We start from the raw sequence: 19,862 nt of genomic DNA, 5'->3' as shown, positions 1-19,862 counted from the left end.
CTGATGTGGTAGACTGCTGAGGTGGAGTGATGTGGATGGTTGCATGTTGATTAGTGATGTGGATGGTTGCATGGAAGGAGTACTACTAAGTAGCTCATTAATCTTTTTGCAATAAAATAAATTGGTATAAACAAGTAACCATTCTGCATCCAGTGTATGAACCAGGTCTTAGAGAACATTCCTTTCTCTTTTGCCAATTGATCTTTCTTTCTAAAGATTTTTTCAACCAAAGAAGGAAGATACCATGAACCAGGGAACAAGGCAAGTAAAAAAGGTTAATTTAGTTTTGGGTGGGGCGCGCCACACCCGGGCTATAGTGCAACGCCCGACGAACACGCGAGGACCCTAGTGGCAAGCCACTAAGATGGATTCTCCCCCACAAAAAATAAATTTAATATCGTTGTGTACATGTAGTCCATATATCAGATATTAAACTGATAAGAACAGATACTACACTTGATTTTAGTCAAAAGGCCGAGAAAGGTATGAGTTGCTATGGAGCCTTGCCCCTGCTCTTATACCCATCTGACAGGCTCCACGGAGCTGCGCTAGCAGTGTGGGACTAATGTTACTGTCTGCAGTTCATTAACGTTTCGGCGCAGAAGCCCAGCAAGCAATACGGTACAGAAAGCCTCAAAGCCCGTACGTGTAAAGGCCCACCAATACGGGCTTGTAGGTTGTTCCCCTGAAAATAATTTTTTTCTTTCCGGCGACTGTCTTATAGTAAAAAATACTACTGCTATACATATAGAAAAACCCCTAAAAAAACATATAGAAAAAGAAACGTGACTCGTACTACTAGGTTCACTTGGTGGGAACTAGCTTGAACACTAAGGGCCAAGATTTCCGGTCACGACGAACCAACTCTTCCACACCAATATGCGATGACCGGGCACGACGAACACGAGGATGAACGTGCTCATGACCATGTAGGGCGCCAATGTCCTTGCATGCAGAGATTTTTCAAAGATAGACATGTGAATTCGCTTCAGATTCCATGGTTCAGAATGAATCCATTCTTGGTCACGCTGGCGATAGGGGAGGGGAGAGCACAAGGGCCGAGCAGTCATGTGATGGCTCCATCCTAAACATCGATTGAACGAAGTCCTTCTGAACCGAAACTCGTGATGCCCACTGGGAGGATCTGAAAATGTTCATTCATTCAGAGTTGGGAACTGAAGAATTCAGAGTACTTCGCTAATGCATGGGTTGTGTAATTTAAATACTTGCTCTGAAGTCTGAACTATAGTATCACTAACCAGTGGGGAAGGGCTGCATAACATGTCCAAATTATGAAAAAGAGTTTCCCCCGCTTTGTATTACAAAGCAAACATCCAATACAACCAACGATAGGTGCTGGAGCGGAAGCAGCACAACCACGCCAAAAAGAAAAGAAAAAGAAAAAAGAAAAGAAACAAATGCCGATAACGGCGGAACGATAAAGACGACGGAGCCTCGCGACCGCTGCTTCCACCGGAAATCGTCCCCCAAGCTCCGAGACTCCGAAGCGCCGGTACCAATCAACACCTCCAAGAAGGGACGCGACGATGACGACGCTGCTACCAAAGGTTTCCCCCGGTACACGGCGAGGAAAGAGGAAGGGTAGCCCCGATGCCCTCCAGGAAGGTACGATGGCACCCTTAGGCGCCACCGCGTCGGTGTCGGCCAAGCCAACAGGGATTTCTCCCGATCCCATCCTCCACCTCAGGCACTCCGGTGCTCGCCACCAAACTGACCACCACCCTGTGCACACGGACACGAAGCATCCCACGCTGTCTCACCACGGCACCGCGAAGATGGCCTGCACAACGAAGAAGGGGAGCCGGGACTAGGGCAGCAGCACCGTCAGCATACTAGAGGGCCCCACCTCCACCGTCCATGACGGTAGCCGACCGGACGCCAAAGCGGGAGCTTGCTGGGCCCGTGGCCCCACAGGCCCGGCCGAGCCCTCAGAGGCCCGGACAACTCCCGCCTCCGCGCCGCAGGATGCATGCCGTTGGCGTCGCTGCCCCCCGTCCGAGCTGCTCCACCACCTCACCACATAGACGACGACGAAGCCACGCCGGGGGCCGCCCGCTAGGACCCAGATGGGGCCCGCGGGCCCCGATCTGGGCCGGGGGCGCGCCACCGGCCAACCAGCGCCACCACATCGTCTCGCCGCCAAGGGGCCGTGCCACCACCGAGCGAGCTGCCGGCCACCGCGCCGGGAGGCCGGGCCATCATCAGGCCGAGGGGCACCGCCGCCACCTCCATGCCCCGGGCAGGGAGCCGCGCGCGCGGGGACAGGCCGGCCCCGCCGCCGCCAACACCACCCGGCCCGCGCCGGGGGCGCCCGTCGGCGGCGGCAGGGAGGGAGGGCGCGACGAGGGCGGCCGAAGGGGAAGGAGGGCTCGCGCCGCCCCGGCCACCTCCCGAGGAGGCGGCGTGGAGCTGATCCAGGGGAAGGGGGGAGGAGGGAGGGGAAGGGGGTGGGGCGGCCGGCGACCGGCGGCGGCGGCGGGGGCTAGGACGGCCGGCGGCGGGGGGAGGGAGGGAGGAACCCTGGGTCGGGGGAGTCTCTTGGCTAATACTCCCTCTGAGCCCTTTGTTTGGGAAGGAAACCAACATGTCCAAATTAAGGGCATCCACGGCATCGCGTGTTGCACAGTTATAGAAAATGTGCCTAAAATAAAATTATACTAGGCTGAAAATACTTCAGAAGGATTTCCAGGTCAATAACAAAAAAAACAGAATGTGCAAGTGCTTGCTTTATACTCCCTCCGTCCCAAAATTATTGTCTTAGATTTGTCTAAATACCGATGTATCAAGTCATGTTTTAGTATTAGATACATCCATATCTAGATAAATTTAAGACAAGAATTTTGGGACGGAGGGAGTACTATCATTCACTTCCGTTGTGATGCCGGTCTCGAAACCCCTCAAAACTTGCAGAGAAGTCTCGAAATCTTCCATCAATGGGAGTACAGTGTTCAGAAAGTGGCTAGGCACTAAAAACCAATAGACAGGTGCGCTTCGTCTCGTCCGCTCCCGCGAGCGGCGAGGCAAACCCTAGCGATCTCCTCCAGCCCCCCGTTCCTCCCCCCTCCTCCTCGCCGCCGCCGGCTTGCGCCGCCGGGCAAAGCCCGGCCGGCGACGGCGGCGGCGGGGCATCTTCCCCCTCCTCGTGGCGGGCTGGCGCGGGACAGTTCCACGCCATGGAGAGGCGCCGTTATGCAGGATGGCGTGGCGTGGCGGCGGCCGGGATAGCGCAGCGGAGGCGTCCTAGGTTGGGGGCGCGGGCGGCTGCGCGTCAGGGGCACGGTGGGGCGTGCTTGCTCAGGCGGTGGCGGCGGGCGTCTCGGCCCAGATCTGGATCGGGCTGATGCTCGAGTCGACGGCCGGCAGGCGACGCGGGCTGCGACGGCAAGGGCCGGCCAGTAGCGTGCGGGGCTGCGAGGTGCGGCTGGACGCTTCGGGGGCTGGCCTGGTTCCGCCTGGATCGAGCGGATGCTCGGGTCGGCGGCCGGCAGGCGACGCGGGTCGCGACGGCAAGGGCCGGCCAGCGGCGTGCGGGGCTGCGAGGTGCGGCTGGACGCTTCGGGGGCTGGCCTGGTTCCGCCTGGCTCGCAGCGGCGCTCCGGCGGGTGGCAGCGGCGCGGGGCTTGCGGCGACGCCCGGCGTGTATGGGTGGCGTAGCTCCCGTGCGCGGTCGGCGGCGTGGTGGGCTTCGTGGTGGTGGCCCCGTGGCGGCGGGGGCCTGCGGGGAGTTTGGGCATCTCCGTCCTCGACCTGGATCGGCCATGTTTGGGGACTTCGGTGGCGTCCCTCCCCTTCGGCGGCTCGACGCGCGGGTGCGTGCCCGGCAGCTCTGACGCTTGGAGCTCGGCGGATGGCGCGGGTTGGGCAGTGGCCGTGGCCGCTGCTCCGGCCGTGGATGGCTCCACGGTGGCTTGGCAAGTCGGCTTCGGCGACGGCTGGCACGTCCTGGCGTCGGTTTGTTCGTAGGCGGCTTGTATCGGCCTTTAGCCCCCTCCCCGTCGTCTGGTCGCTACTTCGGCAAAGGGCTGCCCTTCTCCCAGCTGCGATCCACCGCTCGTCTCGCGCTCGGTGCGCAGGTCCGATCTCGTCTCGCGCACAGTGCCACAGGACTAAGCTCGTCTCGCGCACGATGCAGCAGGACTAACCTCGTCTCGCGCACGGTGTTGCGGGACCAAGCTTGCCTCGCGCCCGGTGCTGCAGGACGGGTCGATGGAGGCCAGGTGGCCGGCCTATTGGGTCTCGGCGCTTGGGGTCGCCCAGGGGTGCGAAAGGTGGTACCTTTCCGCTCGTCTCTTTGGTTGGGATAGCGGTAGGTCTCGGGTGAGGTGGTGTCAAGGTCTTGGATGCCGGGGCGGCGGCTCTGGTGGTGGTTGCGCGGTGCTCTCGGGCGGAGGCCGTGGCTTGGTGTTGCTTGGTGGCCATGGCCGTGTGGGCGGCATGGTCGCCAGGGTGTGGCGTTCGGTGGCGGTGAGTTTTGGTCGGGGTGAAAACCTGTTCTATCTTCGGACGGACCGGCGGCGGCGAATCTCGTTCCCTTCTTGAAGGCGTCGTCGCGGCTCTCATTGTCCGTCGTGTGGCTCCGGGGAAAACTCCAATCCTCGGTTGGGCGGTGGCGGCGCTCCGGTGTCATATCCTTCCTGAAGGCGCCGCCTTAGAGCCCACAGTTCTTCATATGCGACTTCATCTCTTCGCGGTGTAGTTTTAGGGATGGTGTTGCCGCGCTCAGCGCCTTTGTATCTTGCCTTGGGTGTGTGCATGTGTTGTGGTGGCGTGCGTTTGTACTGGGTTGTTGGGATCATGCTTTATATATAAAGCGGGGCGAAAGCCTTTTTCGAAAATCTTCCATCAAGTTCATCTTTGCCTGGAGACAGATGCATAAAAAGAATGTCTTTACAGATTTCGGAGTTAAGCTCTGTTTCATATATCGAAGTTGAGCGTATACACACCAGCCATCTTGGAGACTCCGGGATGAAGAACAGGCCAGGAATCAACAATGTGCAAGGCAAGGTTCCTGAAAAACATGGCATTTTCCTGAAAGAATGGAGGTGGCTTTGGCGTGTCCTCCGTCGTTGATAGTGGCGACACCTAGATCCAGATTTGGCAGTCTGGGATTGTCGCGTTTGTCTTGGTGACCTCGTGTGATACGGTTGAGCTGCCGAGCGAAAGCTCTGCGCTTTCGCTTACAGCGACGACGCTCGTGGGTGTCGCTTTCTTCTTGAAGACTTCGTTGTGGTTCTCCTCTCCGTGCCAAGGTTCCAGGTGAAAGCTCACGTCCACGGACTCGGCAGCGGCGACGCTTCACGTCGTCTTCCCTCTTGAGGGCTTTATCGTGGATCTTAGGTGTGCTAAGGCGTAGCGTGGTGTCGTACATAGTCCTTCATGTATTCTCCTTCAGTAGCGTAGTTGTGTGCGTTCTGCATGAACCGGATATCTCGAATCTGCTTTTAAGAGGGCTACTTCTCCATCTTGTATTGTTCGCTCGTGTACTTTGATTGGTTGTTTGTTTATATATAAAGCGGGCGAAAGCCTGTTTCTAGAGTTCGGACTCCAGAGTTGATCATACTCTGTTTGTAATGATCTCGAGCCCATCATGAGCCATTTTCGAGACAAATAAGATAAATTTCTGTGTGTCTGTGTGGTGGGGGAGGGGTGTGGAACACAAAAATTCTCGCACCTATCAAAAGACGACCAATTTTTCCTAAGTATAAAGGTAAGACATTATTATGATTTGGTCGAATCCCCCCTTTATTCCTCAGTAGCTCATTATGTGTACTGAAGATAGCATACCTACGATGCTAGCTTAACCTATTTCTAGTCAAAATTGAGCGAGCTAGACTTGGATCACCCTCTCTCGGCTCATATTACAACCGAGATACAAAAACAAAGCTTGTACCAACTCATTTGTTTTTGAACCAAACCAAAAAATGAGTTGACCTCATTGGGCTCACAAACTTTAAACGGAGCCCTACTGCTTGGTAATGTTTTTACCAGTAGGCACCAGACTTCATAATACTTGTCTACACAAAATGTTTACGAGTTTCTTACACAGTGAACGTAGGCGCGGTATTACCTCTTTGGGTCGTGATTAGCGATTTGATCAGGTTTGTTGTTTCACAGTTCAATTTATTCTGAATTAAAAGATTTAATCAAATCAAATTGCAAGTTGAATTAAATATTTAATTTGGTTTTTGTTGGGGTGCGCCACACCCAGGGCAGTAGTGCAACGCCCAGGAAACACACAAGGACTCTAGTGGCAAGCCACTATGATGGATCCTCCCCCTAAAAAATAAATTTAATATCGTTGTGGACATGTAATCCACATATCAGATATTAAACTGATAAGAACAGATACTACACTTGATCTTAGCCAAAAGGCCGAGAAAGGTATGAGTTGAAACAAAGCCTTGCCCCTCCTCTTATACCCGTCCCAACAGTTATGCCGAGCCGCGCAAGCGGTGTGGGACTAATCTAACCGGGAGGCTTTTCTATTTGATTAGCTTTTTTTTAGACAAATTTGATTAGCTTGATTACCGTTTGGGCACAGAAACCAAGAAAGAAGACTGGGCCTCAAAGCCCGGCCCAGCCGTACAGCCTCGGCAGGAAACACACGGCCTTTCTGGGGCTGCTCGTTCCCGCTGAAAATATGATTTTCTGCATTTGTCTTACAAAAGATACATAACAGAAGAAGAAATAATGTACCACGTGATACATGTGGTAAGCAATCCAAACAACTCAAAAAGAAGAAGAAATAATGTGACCGGTACTACTGATTCCACTTGGTGGGAACTGGCTGCAAGGTTCGAAGAGCCAAGATCGCTGACCGTGCAAACCAATTCTTGCCAGCCTAACATACGTTTTTTTACCCTAACTTGAAGAGCTACACACCATCTGCGACGACCCGGTGGCGCCGCGGATCAAGATCGCTCACCGGAACGACCACTGTATCTCCTCCAGGGTCCTCCCCTTGGTCTCCGGCACCCAAAGTATGACGAACACGAGGGCGAACGCGCTCACGACCATGTATGACGCGAAAGTCCCTGCAATCATTTACAAAGATGATGAATGAACATGTAAAAGTTCATCAAGTTTCATGGTTCAGAATTATTCCTTGGTCAGGCAAGAGGGGAGAGCAGAGGCGCTGAACAGTCACGTACCGCCAGCGCTCCAGCTCAGCAGCAGGTTCGCCGTCATTGTCACCCCGAAGGAAGTGAGCATGTTGGCCAGCGTTGCGAAGCTCCCCGCGAAACTCTTGATACCCACCGGGAGGATCTGAAAATGTTCATTCAAAGTTGGAACTGAAGAATTCAGAATATTTCGCTTATGCATCGGTTGTGAATTTCAGATGCCTGCTCTGAATTGTTATTCATGGCATCTCTCTGAGTTGTGGTTATGTAAATGCTCCAGAGGGCTATGAGAGGCCAGCAGCTCTTACCTCTGACATTATGAGCCATGGAATGGCACCCATGCCGAAGGAGAAGGTGATGATATAAGCCTGAAGAAAACATCCAGGTTAAGAAGATTTTTTGGCACAGCTTCGTTCACCGCATATGTCACACGACGAAATGATGTAACTGCAGACATACCACAAGAGCCACCAAGGACACCATGCTTAAGATGTAGTCCGAGTGAGCATCATGTGGTAGATTGTCCTGTAACAAATAACCATCACAACCATACGATAAGTTCAGAGTGACTTGGCAGAAGAGGAAGACACCCAGTGATAAATAGTGTTTGCCGCTCAGCATCTTAAAATGCCATGTTTTTTTTACCAGAATCAAAGGCTAAGACACCTGAATATACCTTGAGGAAAAATGCAACAGAAACTGCAAGAAGGCTTAGAGTTGTCCCAGCAGTAGAGATCTGAAATTTGAAGTGGGAAATATATTACAGTTACATACAGCTTACACTTCATTTAAAAAACATACAGCTTACAAACTAGTAGCGAGGTTGTGAGGAACTTACAATAAGGAGCATCCGTCGGCCAGCTTTATCTAGTAGCGAGGTTGTAACTCCGGTGGCGAGAACCTAATAGAGGTAGTGCTGTCAGTGAGACGAGATCGAACCTTGCTAAAAAAGATAACTTAAATGGCCTCAAAACATGTTACATCACATACCTGAATAGCTCCAAGTGCACATGTGGCCAGGTCACTGTTTGTGAACCCTAATGAACTTTACATGTCATATTTACAAGCCAAAGTATCACAATTGTACTTAAGGAAAATCATTTTTGTACTTCAGAAACAGATGAAACTGCTGGTACTTTGAAGCTATTTGGTCAAGACGAATGATTTTACAGTAGACAATGAAATTGCATCTTCCTACTTCGATTGAGAAAGCAGAATGAAAAACCATGCCATGAGTTAGTTATTGTATTACTCCCTCCGTTCCGAATTACTTGTCTTGGATTTGTCTAGATACGGATGTATCTAGACTCATTTTAGTGCTAGATACATCCGTATCTAGACAAATCCAAGACAAGTATTCGGAACGGAGGGAGTATATTTATTGAAGCTAGCATAGTGCTGAACTCATAATTACAAGGAATTGTTGGGTATAAATCTGTTGGGATCCCCTGTCACTGTCAGGTTGGTTATGTAGCAAACAACCAAACACCTCTCCTATTATTCCAGTCTAAATTAGCAAAGGTAACCTAATTCCATCCGAAAAGTCATGCCTACAACTAGCTATGCCTAAACGATAAAAAAAACACCTAGAAAGGAAAATGCTGCATAACTCACCTGCAGCTCTGAAGATTCTACTTGCGTAAAACAGTATGCCATTTATCCCACATAAATTTTGAAGTACTAGCAGGCCAGTTCCTATCTGCCCAAATGTAGCATAATTATCATTTTAAAAATGCAGTAACTTTTGTATGTGATGGACCAAAAATATGAAAAAGGGTAAGGAAATTACTAGTAAGGGAGTTCGGTACTTCTTTTGATTCAGCTCCTGAAAACGGACCGTAGCCTTTTTGTTTGCAGATGCTACAGCTCTCTGCACAATAGCAATCAAAAAGTTCAAATCTAAAATCAATGATGTTACTTCTAGAAGAGTGACACACATATAGACACATTTCCAATTTTAAGGAAATTATACTAGGCTGAAAATACTTCAGAAGGATTTCCAACTCAATAAGAGAGAGAAAAAGAGTCCAAGTGGTTGCCTTTATATCATTCACTTCCGCTGTTATGTCGGTCTCGAAACCCCTCAAAACTTGCAGAGAAGTCTCGAAATCATCCGTCAAGTTCATCTTTGCCTGAAGACAGATGCATAAAAAGAATGTCATTACAGATTTCAGAGTGATGCTCTGCTTCATATATCGAACTTGAGCATGTACACACCAGCCATCTTGGAGACTCCGGGATGAAGAATAGACCAGGAATCAACAATGTACAAGGCAAGGTCCCTACAAGAATGGATGACAGAGATTTGCATCAGAAGCCGGGTGTCAGAAATTAATGAAAATTCTTACAAAAACAGGGTATCAGAAATTAACTGCAAAATGGTAACAGCAATACCAAACTGCAGTAATATGATAGGTGTTTATTAGTTGCATTACCTAGTACTGCCAGCAACCTCCAAGGAACAAACATGCCTAGCACATAGGCCAAGAAGATACCAAGGGTGATAGACAACTACATAATGAACAACTGCACGGTGAGTTTGACATGAACAATCCATGTACTTGTGACTAGTGAGAATAGGCGGCGTACCTGGTTCACAGAGCCAAGAGCTCCTCTTGTGCTCTGAGGAGATATCTCTGCTATGTATACAGGCACCTGGTATGATGGCATCACACAATTCATACATAACAGTTAGTGTTGTAACTATTAACTAGTCCAATAATGCATCGACAGTAATATAAATTTTGTATGAACTATTGACCATTCTGCATCCAATATATCGACATATCAGTTGATCTATCTTTCCTGAACATTTTTTTAACCAGGTGAGTACTCAAAATCTGAAAGGCACAAAATAAGCATGCACCGAAGATGCTCTATACGAACCGTATATGATATGACGCCAACACCAAATCCTTCGAGCAACCGTCCCATATAGAGAAACGACGAGTCCTGTAGATGAAACATAAGCATGAAGGAAAAGGTTGTGGAAGTAAGCTTGGAAACATGTGGGCGCATCGTGTCATGTCATACATTGGCAAAGGAGATGGCGAGCCAACCGATGATATTCGGAATCGCCGCGATCATCAACGACTGAAATTCAGTCAGATGCAAGCACATTATTAGAGTATATAAAAGAATGTAACTTCAGTTCAGTGGAGTAAAACAGAAGCCTGAACTTTTCTCACTATATACTTCATCTGCAAAAATATTGCAACACCAGCTCCAAATTTAGAGTGCCGCACGCAACTAATTAAGTAGCTCACGAGATTCGAGACAAATTGTAGAAGGTCAAGTCCTAACTCTGGCTTAAGTAGTAGTCAAAGGGAGAAAAATGGTCGAAACTTCTCACCCCTTTCCGGCCAATGTGCTCGGCCATCTGCCCGCTGGCGATGGCCCCCACCATGGCGCCGACGTTGGACAGCGAGCCGAACGCCGAGAACTGCAGAGCACGCTCGCGCACACACGAAGCTAATCAACATTTTTACTCCAAGAAGTAGAAGTCAAAACAGAGCAAGCATGGAGGCTCCAAAGAAGGACCTGGGAGATGGAGAGGCCGAGGTCGCGGATCATGGCGTCCTGGGTGGGGGAGGAGAAGCCGCAGGTGAAGCCGAACTGGATGGGGCCGAGCGCGACGATGAGCGTGCAGAGGAGCGCCGAGACGTGGGACTCGCGCAGCACGGCCATGGACGAGGCGCCGACTATCTGCCGCGACGACGACCCCACCATCCTGTACCAGCTGCCCGTGTTCTTGAGCAGCAGCGGCTTCCGCGTGCCGCTGCCCTCATGGTCGCTGCCGCTCTCGTCTCCCCCGCCGCCGTTCATCGCCAAGCCAAACGAAGCTAGGCGCGAGGGGATAGTGGCGACAAGATCGGAGGGAGACGACGGGAGGAGCAAGAGCGACAGTGGGAAGAAGAGGTCAGCCGGAAGTTGGTGGCGGATTTGGGACAAGCCGTGTCTGAGCTGGAGAATAATCCAGTTTTGTACTCGGCCAACGGAAATAAATGGGCCAGATTTGTCTCTCCTGCTGTTTCTGGGTATCCAGCCGGTTCATAGGCGCGTCGACGTTATAATACTACGTGTCCACATCACGCGCTTGCTTCTCCAACTGTGCCACATGTGTTGAGTATCAACTTGTAAATCTTATACCTGTATTGTATCGTAAATTTGTAATTTGCACGTGGTTAGCAATTTAAATTGCATGTGGTTAGCGATCCGATCTCTGCACGCGACCCTAGCCCTCCACTATACACATAGAGAGAGTTTGCATTTGGTTTGATGCATGGAACTATCGCGTCGTCTACTCCCTTCATTTCTGAAATATTGTACTTTCAACTTTGTTGGAAAGTCATGCAAAAGAACCTTTGTTGAAAAGTCAAACTTTTTTATATTTAGCCGTATTTATATCATAATACACAAACATTTATGTCATCAAATTAGTAGCATTAGATTCATGATAAAAATATATTCTCATCATATACCTATTTGGTTTCACAAAAATCGATATATTTTTGCATAAACTCGATCAAACTTTGAGATAGTTTGACCCTCCAACAAAGTTGGAAGTACACCCTTTAAAGAATGGAGGGAGTATTTTCACATGGCATCGGAGCCTCGCACGATCTGGACAACGACTTACGATGCCACCTTCAGTAGGATCTCACCATCTCCCGCCTCCAACACCATGCTCGCCCTCGGGAAGCAAAACTCCGGCACGACACACAACACTGCCATCTCAGTGTTTGCACGGCTCCTCTGCATCTGGCTACATCATGACACCGGCGATGGTGTGGATGGTCATTGTCAAGCTAAGTCGTGGCAACCATCTTCCATGGAAAGCATAGGTTGTCCCCATCATTCACGGCCACCAGCTCCTTGGCTATGTTGATGGATTGTTCTCTGCACTGGCAAAGGTCGCACATGAATAGATGCAAATGGAGCTCCAATGGGGGCCAACTCCGCCTACATGGTGTAGTACACACAGGACCAACTAATCCTCTTTGTGCTCCTCTCAACATTGTAGCCTCAAATGTGTTATCATGGACGTTCGGTCTTGGCTCCTCCGTTGTGGTGTGCATCGCGGTAAAGAGGGTGCTTTCCTCCCAATCTCATACATGAGTCGCTTGGATCCAGAAGCAATTGGTGTTGATCCAAATGAATGATCTCAACATGGCCGACTACTATGACCATGTCAAGTCCTCTGGAGACTAGCTGACAACCACTGGAATCTCCATCACCGATGATGAGCTGATGATCCATCTTTTGGCATGTCTCGATCAGTTGTACGAGGCCCTCACCATCTCCATCAACCTGAAGGAACCTGATGAGATCACACTAGCCAATCTTTACTCTCATATGCTGAACTATGAGACTCTACAAGAGGCGTACGACACCAGCTACTAAATCTCCACTGGATGCGGGAACGACGGAAACAATTATGGCCGCAGACACAACAATGGTGGTGGTCGCGATGGCTACAAGAACCAAGGAGGTGGCCATGAGAATCAAGGGGCGCAGGGGTACTCCTAACTAGGGCGACGACAATGCGTGAGGTCTTGCCGGCAGAAGGAATGCACCTCCCAAGCACAATGACCACTACTTCAGCGGCAACTCCAACAAATCGGTCGATGGAATGCCAAATCAATGGCAAGAATCCCTCCCCCCCTCCCGCGCGTACTAGTGCTACGACCGCCACAATGAGACCTATCAAGGGGAAGATCCTCACTTCACCAACAACATCAACATCGACCATCAAACTTATGATCTGGCATGCTACGTAGATCATGGAGCCACCGATCACATCACCAAGGAGATAGAAAAAAGCTCAACGCCCCGGAGGTCTACAACGGCAAGGATCAAGTCCATGTGACCAACAGATCTGGCATGACAATTTCCCACATTGGTACATATCATACTCATATGCCCGCACGGTCAACCTCTTGCTTTACATAATGTTCTCCATGTCCCTCAAACTCAAAAGAGCCTTCTGTGTGCACATTGTCTCACTAGTGGTAACAATATCTCAACTGTACTTTTTCCTAGTGGATTTTTTTGGTTAAGGATCTACCTTCAAGGAAGGTTCTTGAGGGGGCAGTGAGGGTCGTCTCTATCCCATCTATGGAAGAAGCTCACGTCATCATAGGTCAGCCTTGTTCGCATTTGTCAAGCCAACTCACTCACGATGGCACCATCGCCTGGGCCATTTGTCGTCTATCATCTTTGACAACGTCTTGAGTTGTCTTGGTCCAAAAGACGTGTCTTCCTTAAGTACATTCCAATTCACAAGGGGCATTAATGCTCACATATGTCCTCTGGTCGGTCCTCGTCGGTTTGATGTACTAGTATCAGAAAACCAAACCATCATCTCATCTATTTTCACACTAAACACCAAGGAAAGACAATGTGTGACACGCATGGCAGCACAATTAACCATCGCTTAGTATTTTCTCGAAAAAAACCATCGCTTAGTAAAAGAGTGGAACTTTAGCTTAGTTAATTATTGATTGGTCGCAAAGCAAGTGACATGATCAAAATGGTTGGATTTTCTTCATGAAGAACACTCGCAATGATTGTATTTTTGACAGAACGAAAGCTCCAATTTTTTTGAAGGTTTCCTTCATGGTGATAAGCTAGACCCATATGTTACCCTTACTTCCGAGGGAGGAGGAGCGGGCGCCCACGGTCATTGGATGAAAACGATGGGAGATGTTCACTCAAAATTTATTCAACCGATTTGGTAGATGGCTTAGTAGTGGGAATTGTGATGCAGGAGGCTCATTTTTTCTCTTTCTCTTTGCCCTTCGGGTAGCCATATATTGCAATATACTAGCAAAAGGCTCGTGCGTTACAACGGGAGAAAAAAAACCCTCTCATATCTCTAGTTAGGTTAGTTGGACAAACTGTGTATGGCCGATTGGCAGGTTATGAATCAAACCCTCCCATTGACAATTTTTTTTGTGTGCTCTCCGGACCTGCGCCACGTGCACCGCCAGATGGGTTCCTCCGTTGGGCCAAAACGGGTGGCAAGTAGAAACTAAATAGCGTATGTGAAATTAATTGAAGCGTGACCAAACGAAACGGGACGAAACCAAAAATACCACCTCCCTTTAATAGTAGGTATAGATAATTTTTGAACTCTACTGAACATAGCTCAGATGACCAACCTAGTAATACTTAATTAATAATGTCATGTGCATCACTCAATGCAATGGCCAAGGACCGTTCCACTGTTTTTTTCTTTTTTCTTGGAAAAAACACGGAAACACTTCACCAACACATTTTCTTCATTACCAACTCCTCTCATCTTTTCTCAAAAAAAAGGAAAAAAAACTCCTCTCCTCTGTCATATCAAATGCCACACAATACTAACTAAGCAACTCACGAGCTGGCCTGATTAATTACACCTCAAGAAAAGTCTCCTTCCTCCTCTCGTCGGCATCGCCGCCGATCCGCCCCGGCTCCGATGGCCTTTGGGCTGTGGAGGTGCGGAGGATCTCAGCCCTCCGCCGGCGGGAGGGACCCCATTCTTGTTTTTGCTAGGTTGAACATCTCAGTTGGGGCTGTATGGCGGTGGCAATGTCCCTCGGTAGCAATAATGTCTCCCACGTTCTATCCCCGTCCCGATGGTGCGAATAGCGTTGTCAGAGCATGTGTGGAGGTGTGTCTCTGTCGGATCTCATGGGATTCGGTCAGTGCTGGTCTTCGGTGGATTTATTTGGATCTAGTTTTTGTTCGTCTTCATTCGTGTGGTTCCAGGTTTGATTTTTCCGATCTACAACTCTCTTCATCGGCGATGGTTGCTGCTCTGGTGCGCTGATCCTTTGGGACCTTAGCACAACGACTTCCCGACTGTCTACTACAACAAGGTTTGCCCGGCTCTGGTGATGGAGGGGCGATGACGGCGGCGCGCCTTCGGCTCGCTCCAGTGCTTATAGTCGTCGCTAGGTGGTCCATAGATCTAGTTGTATTTTTATTACCTCTTGTGTTCTCTGTACCGCCATGATTGATGAATAGATTGAAAATTTCTCTTGCAAAAAAGAAAAACTCACGAGCTGACTTTTTTTAGCTAACTCATGAGCTGACTAATTAAGGTTAACTCTAAATTTTTGCAAGTAAATACCGTACTAGCTAGAAGGAGAAAATTGTCCAAATTTCTCACCACTTTTCCGGCCAATATGCTCGGACATCTCCCCGCTGGCGATGTCCCCCACTTTGGACAACGAGTCGATTGGCGAGAACCGCACATCATGCTCACAGTCGCACACACGACGCTAGCTGGACACTTTAGGTCTGGGAGATGGCGAGGCCAAGGTCGCGGATCATGGGTTCATGGTGTCCTGGGCAGTTAGAACAGTCACAATGTCTCCTGTCCCACCAGCCACCGCGAGGGAGTGGCGAGTGAAGGCAAAATTGACAAATTTGACATTAGAGTGAAAGTATTTCACAAACAAAACTGTTTTAAAAAATATTTCACACCGCTGACCCTTTTCTACAGCTCCTTACATCTAGGCGCGGCACTGTGTAGTGCAGCGCCTAGCTGTCTGTGTGGCGTCTGAATGTTAGGCGCTGCACATTAGGGGTCAGCTGAGTGAAATATTTTCAAAAATAATTTAGTTTGTGAAATTTGTGCCTTTTGCCCCGAGTGACAAGATTGGATAAGACAAGAGGAGCAACAGGACAGTGGAAAGAATAGACAATTCTTGTGTGAGCTGGAGAACATGGTCGCCTTGTCCAGTTTTGTCCTCAGCCGACAAAAATAAATGAGCTATAGATTTGTCTCTCTTGCTGTTTCTGGGTACGGTATCCAGCCAGCTGTTCAGAGTAGTAGTACTATCGACATCACAGTCATGTCCACTGGCTTGCTTGCTTGTCCACCACAGTGCACTGTACTCACCAAGGAAGCGCGGGCACGCACGGTAGGACTGTACTACATGTGTAGTTTGGGATCGTTTAATCATTCTGAAAACTTATAAAGAAATTCGTTCCGAAAAAAGAAACCTGGGTCTATCGATTTCTCCGTGGCTTTCTTTCTTTTTTCTCTCTTCGGTTGCCCGCCATCCTGCATTTTTCTCTCTTCGGTTGCCCGCCATCCTGCTGATCTGTCCACCGTCATCGGCCTGACCATCCGCTTCCCTGCACCCACGCAGGTGTTCTCGACGCATGCCACCAAGCCGCCTCTGCCATCTTTCTAATCCCCTTAAATTTTCCGGCCGCGACAATCTACTCCCGCATCCATCAACATTCGTCTCCACGGAAATCGTCCGAAACACACAAAAAAACCTCAGTTGCCTGAAGACGGCTAGTTGACATTTTAAACTCCCGAGTTAGATTAGCTTCTTTTTTTTGTTTGGGGCTTGTCTTGTTATGCCCCCATCGATGATTTAAGACTTGATTGTACTTTGAACCGACTTGTTGGATATTTGGGCTGTTGCTTTATAATATAAAGTAGGGGAACCTTTTTTCGTAACTTTTGACTATTGACCTCTCAAAATAGATGCTCTCGTAGTAGAAAGATTATGTTGCATGTGTACAAACAACATTGTAATTTTTTACTCGGCTCTCATGTTTACATGGTAATCTGTCCAATATCTTTTTGGTGACATCTTCGTGCTGTCACATCTTCATTGTTGAAAGCCACGGAAAGGGCAAATCATTTTCTTCATACACTAGTAGAATAAGGGCCTTTAGTCCCGGTTCATAAGGGCCTTTAGTCCCGGTTCCTGAACCGGGACTAAAGGGTCGTTATTAAAGCCTCCCCCTTTAGTCCCAGTTCTTACATCAATTGGGACTAAAGGCCCTTCACGTGGCCGCTGCCTGGAGGTCCACCTTTAGTCCCGGTTGGTTACACCAACCGGGACTAAAGGAAATTTTATTTTTTTTTGAATTTTGAATTTGTTTTTGAATTTTTTTCTGATTTTCAAATTTCTGAATTATTTTAACCTCTAATCTCTAATCACCCTCATCACTGCTCAATTTAACCTCTAATCTCTAATCACCCCTCGTCATTCCAAATCATCTAACTTCTCGGACGGTCACTCATCCTCTTACTACTTCAGCCTGAGCACGCTTAACTTTCGGGTTCTATTCCCCCTCGTTTCCAATTCTGCACTTATTGTTTTCCTGACAATAGTAAGATGTCAATCGTATTAACCCTCAGGAGTTTAGCTTGAGCATGAAGTCACACGTTTCACTGTTTGAGTTTGAAACTATTATTTAAAAAATAATTATTTAGTAACACTAATATTTCTTGAATAAGTAGTTTGACCATAGTTTGACCACAGTTTGACCAGATTTGACCAAAATTCAAAAAAATGAAATAATTATTGTTGGGGAACATAGCAGAATTTTAAAATTTTCTACGCATCACCAAGATCAATCTATGGAGTCATCTAGCAACGAGGGAGAGGGGAGTGCATCTACATACCCTTGTAGATCGCGAGCGGAAGCGTTCAAGAGAACGGGGTTGATGGAGTCGTACTTGTCGTGATCCAAATCACCGAGGACCGAGCGCCGAACGGACGACACCTCCGTGTTCAACACACGTACGGTTGGGGAAGACGTCTCCTCCTTCTTGATCCAGCAAGGGGAAGAAGAGGTTGATGGAGATCCAGCAGCACGACGGCGTGGTGGTGGAAGCAGCGGTGATCTCGGAAGGGCTTCGCCAAGCTCCAACGAGAGGGAGAGGTGTTACGAGGGGAGAGGGAGGTGCCAGGGACTTGGGTGCGGCTGCCCTCCCTCCCCCCACTATATATAGGGCCCCTAGGGGGGGCGCCGGCCCTAGGAGATCCCAACTCCAAGGGGGGCGGCGTCCAAGGGGGGACTTGCCCCCCAAGTCAGGTGGGGCGCCCCCCACCCTTAGGGTTTCCAACCCTAGGCGCAGGGGGAGGCCCATGGGGGCGCACCAGCCCACCAGGGGCTGGTTCCCCTCCCACTTCAGCCCATGGGGCCCTCCGGGATAGGTGGCCCCACCCGGTGGACCCCCCGGGACCCTTCCGGTGGTCCCGGTACAATACCGATTACTCTCAAAACTTTCCCGATGGCCGAAACTGGACTTTCTATATATAAATCTTCACCTCCGGACCATTCCGGAACTCCTCGTGACGTCAGGGATCTCATCCGGGACTCCGAACAACTTTCGGATTACCGCATACTAATATCTCTACAACCCTAGCGTCACCGAACCTTAAGTGTGTAGACCCTACGGGTTCGGGAGACACGCAGACATGACCGAGACGACTCTCCGGTCAATAACCAATAGCGGGATCTGGATACCCATGTTGGCTCCCACATGTTTCACGATGATCTCATCGGATGAACCACGATGTCGAGGATTCAATCAATCCCGTATTCAATTCCCTTTGTCAATCGGTACGTTACTTGCCCGAGATTCGATCGTCGGTATCCCAATACCTCGTTCAACCTCGTTACCGGCAAGTCACTTTACTCATACCGTAATGCATGATCTCGTGACCAAACACTTGGTCACATTGAGCTCATTATGATGATGCATTACCGAGTGGGCCCAGAGATACCTCTCCGTCATACGGAGTGACAAATTCCAGTCTCGATCCGTGTCAACCCAACAGATACTTTCGGGGATACCTGTAGTATACCTTTATAGTCACCAAGTTACGTTGTGATGTTTGGTACACCCAAAGCACTCCTACGGCATCCGGGAGTTACACGATCTCATGGTCTAAGGAAATGATACTTGACATTGGAAAAGCTCTAGCAAACGAACTATACGATCTTGTGCTATGCTTAGGATTGGGTCTTGTCCATCATATCATTCTCCTAATGATGTGATCCCGTTATCATTGACATACAATGTCCATAGTCAGGAAACCATGACTATCTGTTGATCAACGAGCTAGTTAACTAGAGGCTCACTAGCGACATGTTATGGTCTATGTATTCACACATGTATTATGATTTCCGGATAACACAATTATAGCATGAATAATAGACAATTATCATGAACAAGGAAATATAATAATAATCATTTTATTATTGCCTCTAGGGCATATTTCCAACAGTCTCCCACTTGCACTAGAGTCAATAATATAGTTACACTGTGATGAATCGAACACCCATAGAGTTCTGGTGTTGATCATGTTTTGCTCACGGAAGAGGTTTAGTCAACGGATCTGCGACATTCAGATCCGTATGTACTTTGCAAATATCTATGTCTCCATCTTGAACATTTTCACGAATGGAGTTGAAGCGACGCTTGATGTGCCTGGTCTTCTTGTGAAACCTGGGCTCCTTGGCAAGGGCAATAGCTCCAGCGTTGTCACAGAAGAGAGTGATCGGCCTCGACGCATTGGGTATGACTCCTAGGTCGATGATGAACTCCTTCATCCAGATTGCTTCATGCGCTGCCTCCGAGGCTGCCATGTACTCCGCTTCATATGTAGATCCCGCCACGACGCTTTGCTTGCAACTGCACCAGCCTACTGCCCCACATTCAAAATATACACGTATCCGGTTTGTGACTTAGAGTCATCCAGATCTGTGTCGAAGCTAGCGTCGATGTAACCCTTTATGACGAGCTCCTCGTCACCTCCATATAGGAGAAACATATCCTTAGTCCTTTTTAGGTACTTCAGGATGTTCTTGACCGCTGTCCATTGTTCCATGCCGGGATTACTTTGGTACCTTCCTACCAAACTCACGACAAGGTTTACATCAGGTCTGGTACACAGCACGGCATACATGATA

General features: G+C 49.0%; 1 protein-coding gene and 2 non-coding genes across 3 annotated transcripts; all 3 read right to left on the bottom strand.

Moving 5' to 3' along the window:
• Nucleotides 1–290: 290 nt before the first annotated feature.
• LOC147992788 (U2 spliceosomal RNA) lies at nt 291–487 on the bottom strand. Its single transcript, XR_015614443.1, has one exon. It is a non-coding gene; the product is annotated as a U2 spliceosomal RNA (small nuclear RNA).
• Nucleotides 488–6,209: 5,722 nt separating this feature from the next.
• LOC125533418 (U2 spliceosomal RNA) lies at nt 6,210–6,406 on the bottom strand. The gene has a single exon (XR_007294294.1). It is a non-coding gene; the product is annotated as a U2 spliceosomal RNA (small nuclear RNA).
• A 241-nt stretch (nt 6,407–6,647) lies between these two features.
• Nucleotides 6,648–11,151, bottom strand: LOC125529525 (sugar transporter ERD6-like 4). Its single transcript, XM_048693938.2, has 17 exons — nt 10,683–11,151; nt 10,495–10,584; nt 10,176–10,235; nt 10,029–10,094; nt 9,732–9,797; nt 9,578–9,653; nt 9,360–9,424; nt 9,182–9,274; nt 8,932–9,012; nt 8,757–8,841; nt 8,133–8,179; nt 7,981–8,043; nt 7,819–7,878; nt 7,602–7,667; nt 7,451–7,510; nt 7,173–7,287; nt 6,648–7,055 (listed from the first exon to the last, which is right to left on the bottom strand). Exons 1-17 carry the CDS (start codon nt 10,965–10,967, stop codon nt 6,943–6,945), a joined length of 1,491 nt encoding a protein of 496 aa, XP_048549895.1. The 5' UTR covers nt 10,968–11,151; the 3' UTR covers nt 6,648–6,942.
• Between the last annotated feature and the right edge of the window lie 8,711 nt (nt 11,152–19,862).

The sequence above is a fragment of the Triticum urartu genome, chromosome 1A (assembly GCF_056163025.1).
Source record: "Triticum urartu cultivar PI428250 chromosome 1A, HENAU_Tu73, whole genome shotgun sequence".
NCBI classification, from domain to species: Eukaryota; Viridiplantae; Streptophyta; class Magnoliopsida; order Poales; family Poaceae; genus Triticum; species Triticum urartu.
This window is presented reverse-complemented; position numbering and strand designations above follow the sequence as displayed.

Excerpts from the sequence above, each read along its gene's own strand:
- LOC125529525 (XM_048693938.2), bottom strand. The coding sequence starts at position 10,967 with ATGAACGGCGGCGGGGGAGACGAGAGCGGCAGCGACCATGAGGGCAGC. Across the intron at positions 8,180-8,756 it reads TAGAATCTTCAGAGCTGCAG|GGTTCACAAACAGTGACCTG; the intron begins GTGAGTTATGCA and ends AAAGTTCATTAG. Across the intron at positions 7,056-7,172 it reads GCTGAGCTGGAGCGCTGGCG|GGACTTTCGCGTCATACATG; the intron begins GTACGTGACTGT and ends AAATGATTGCAG.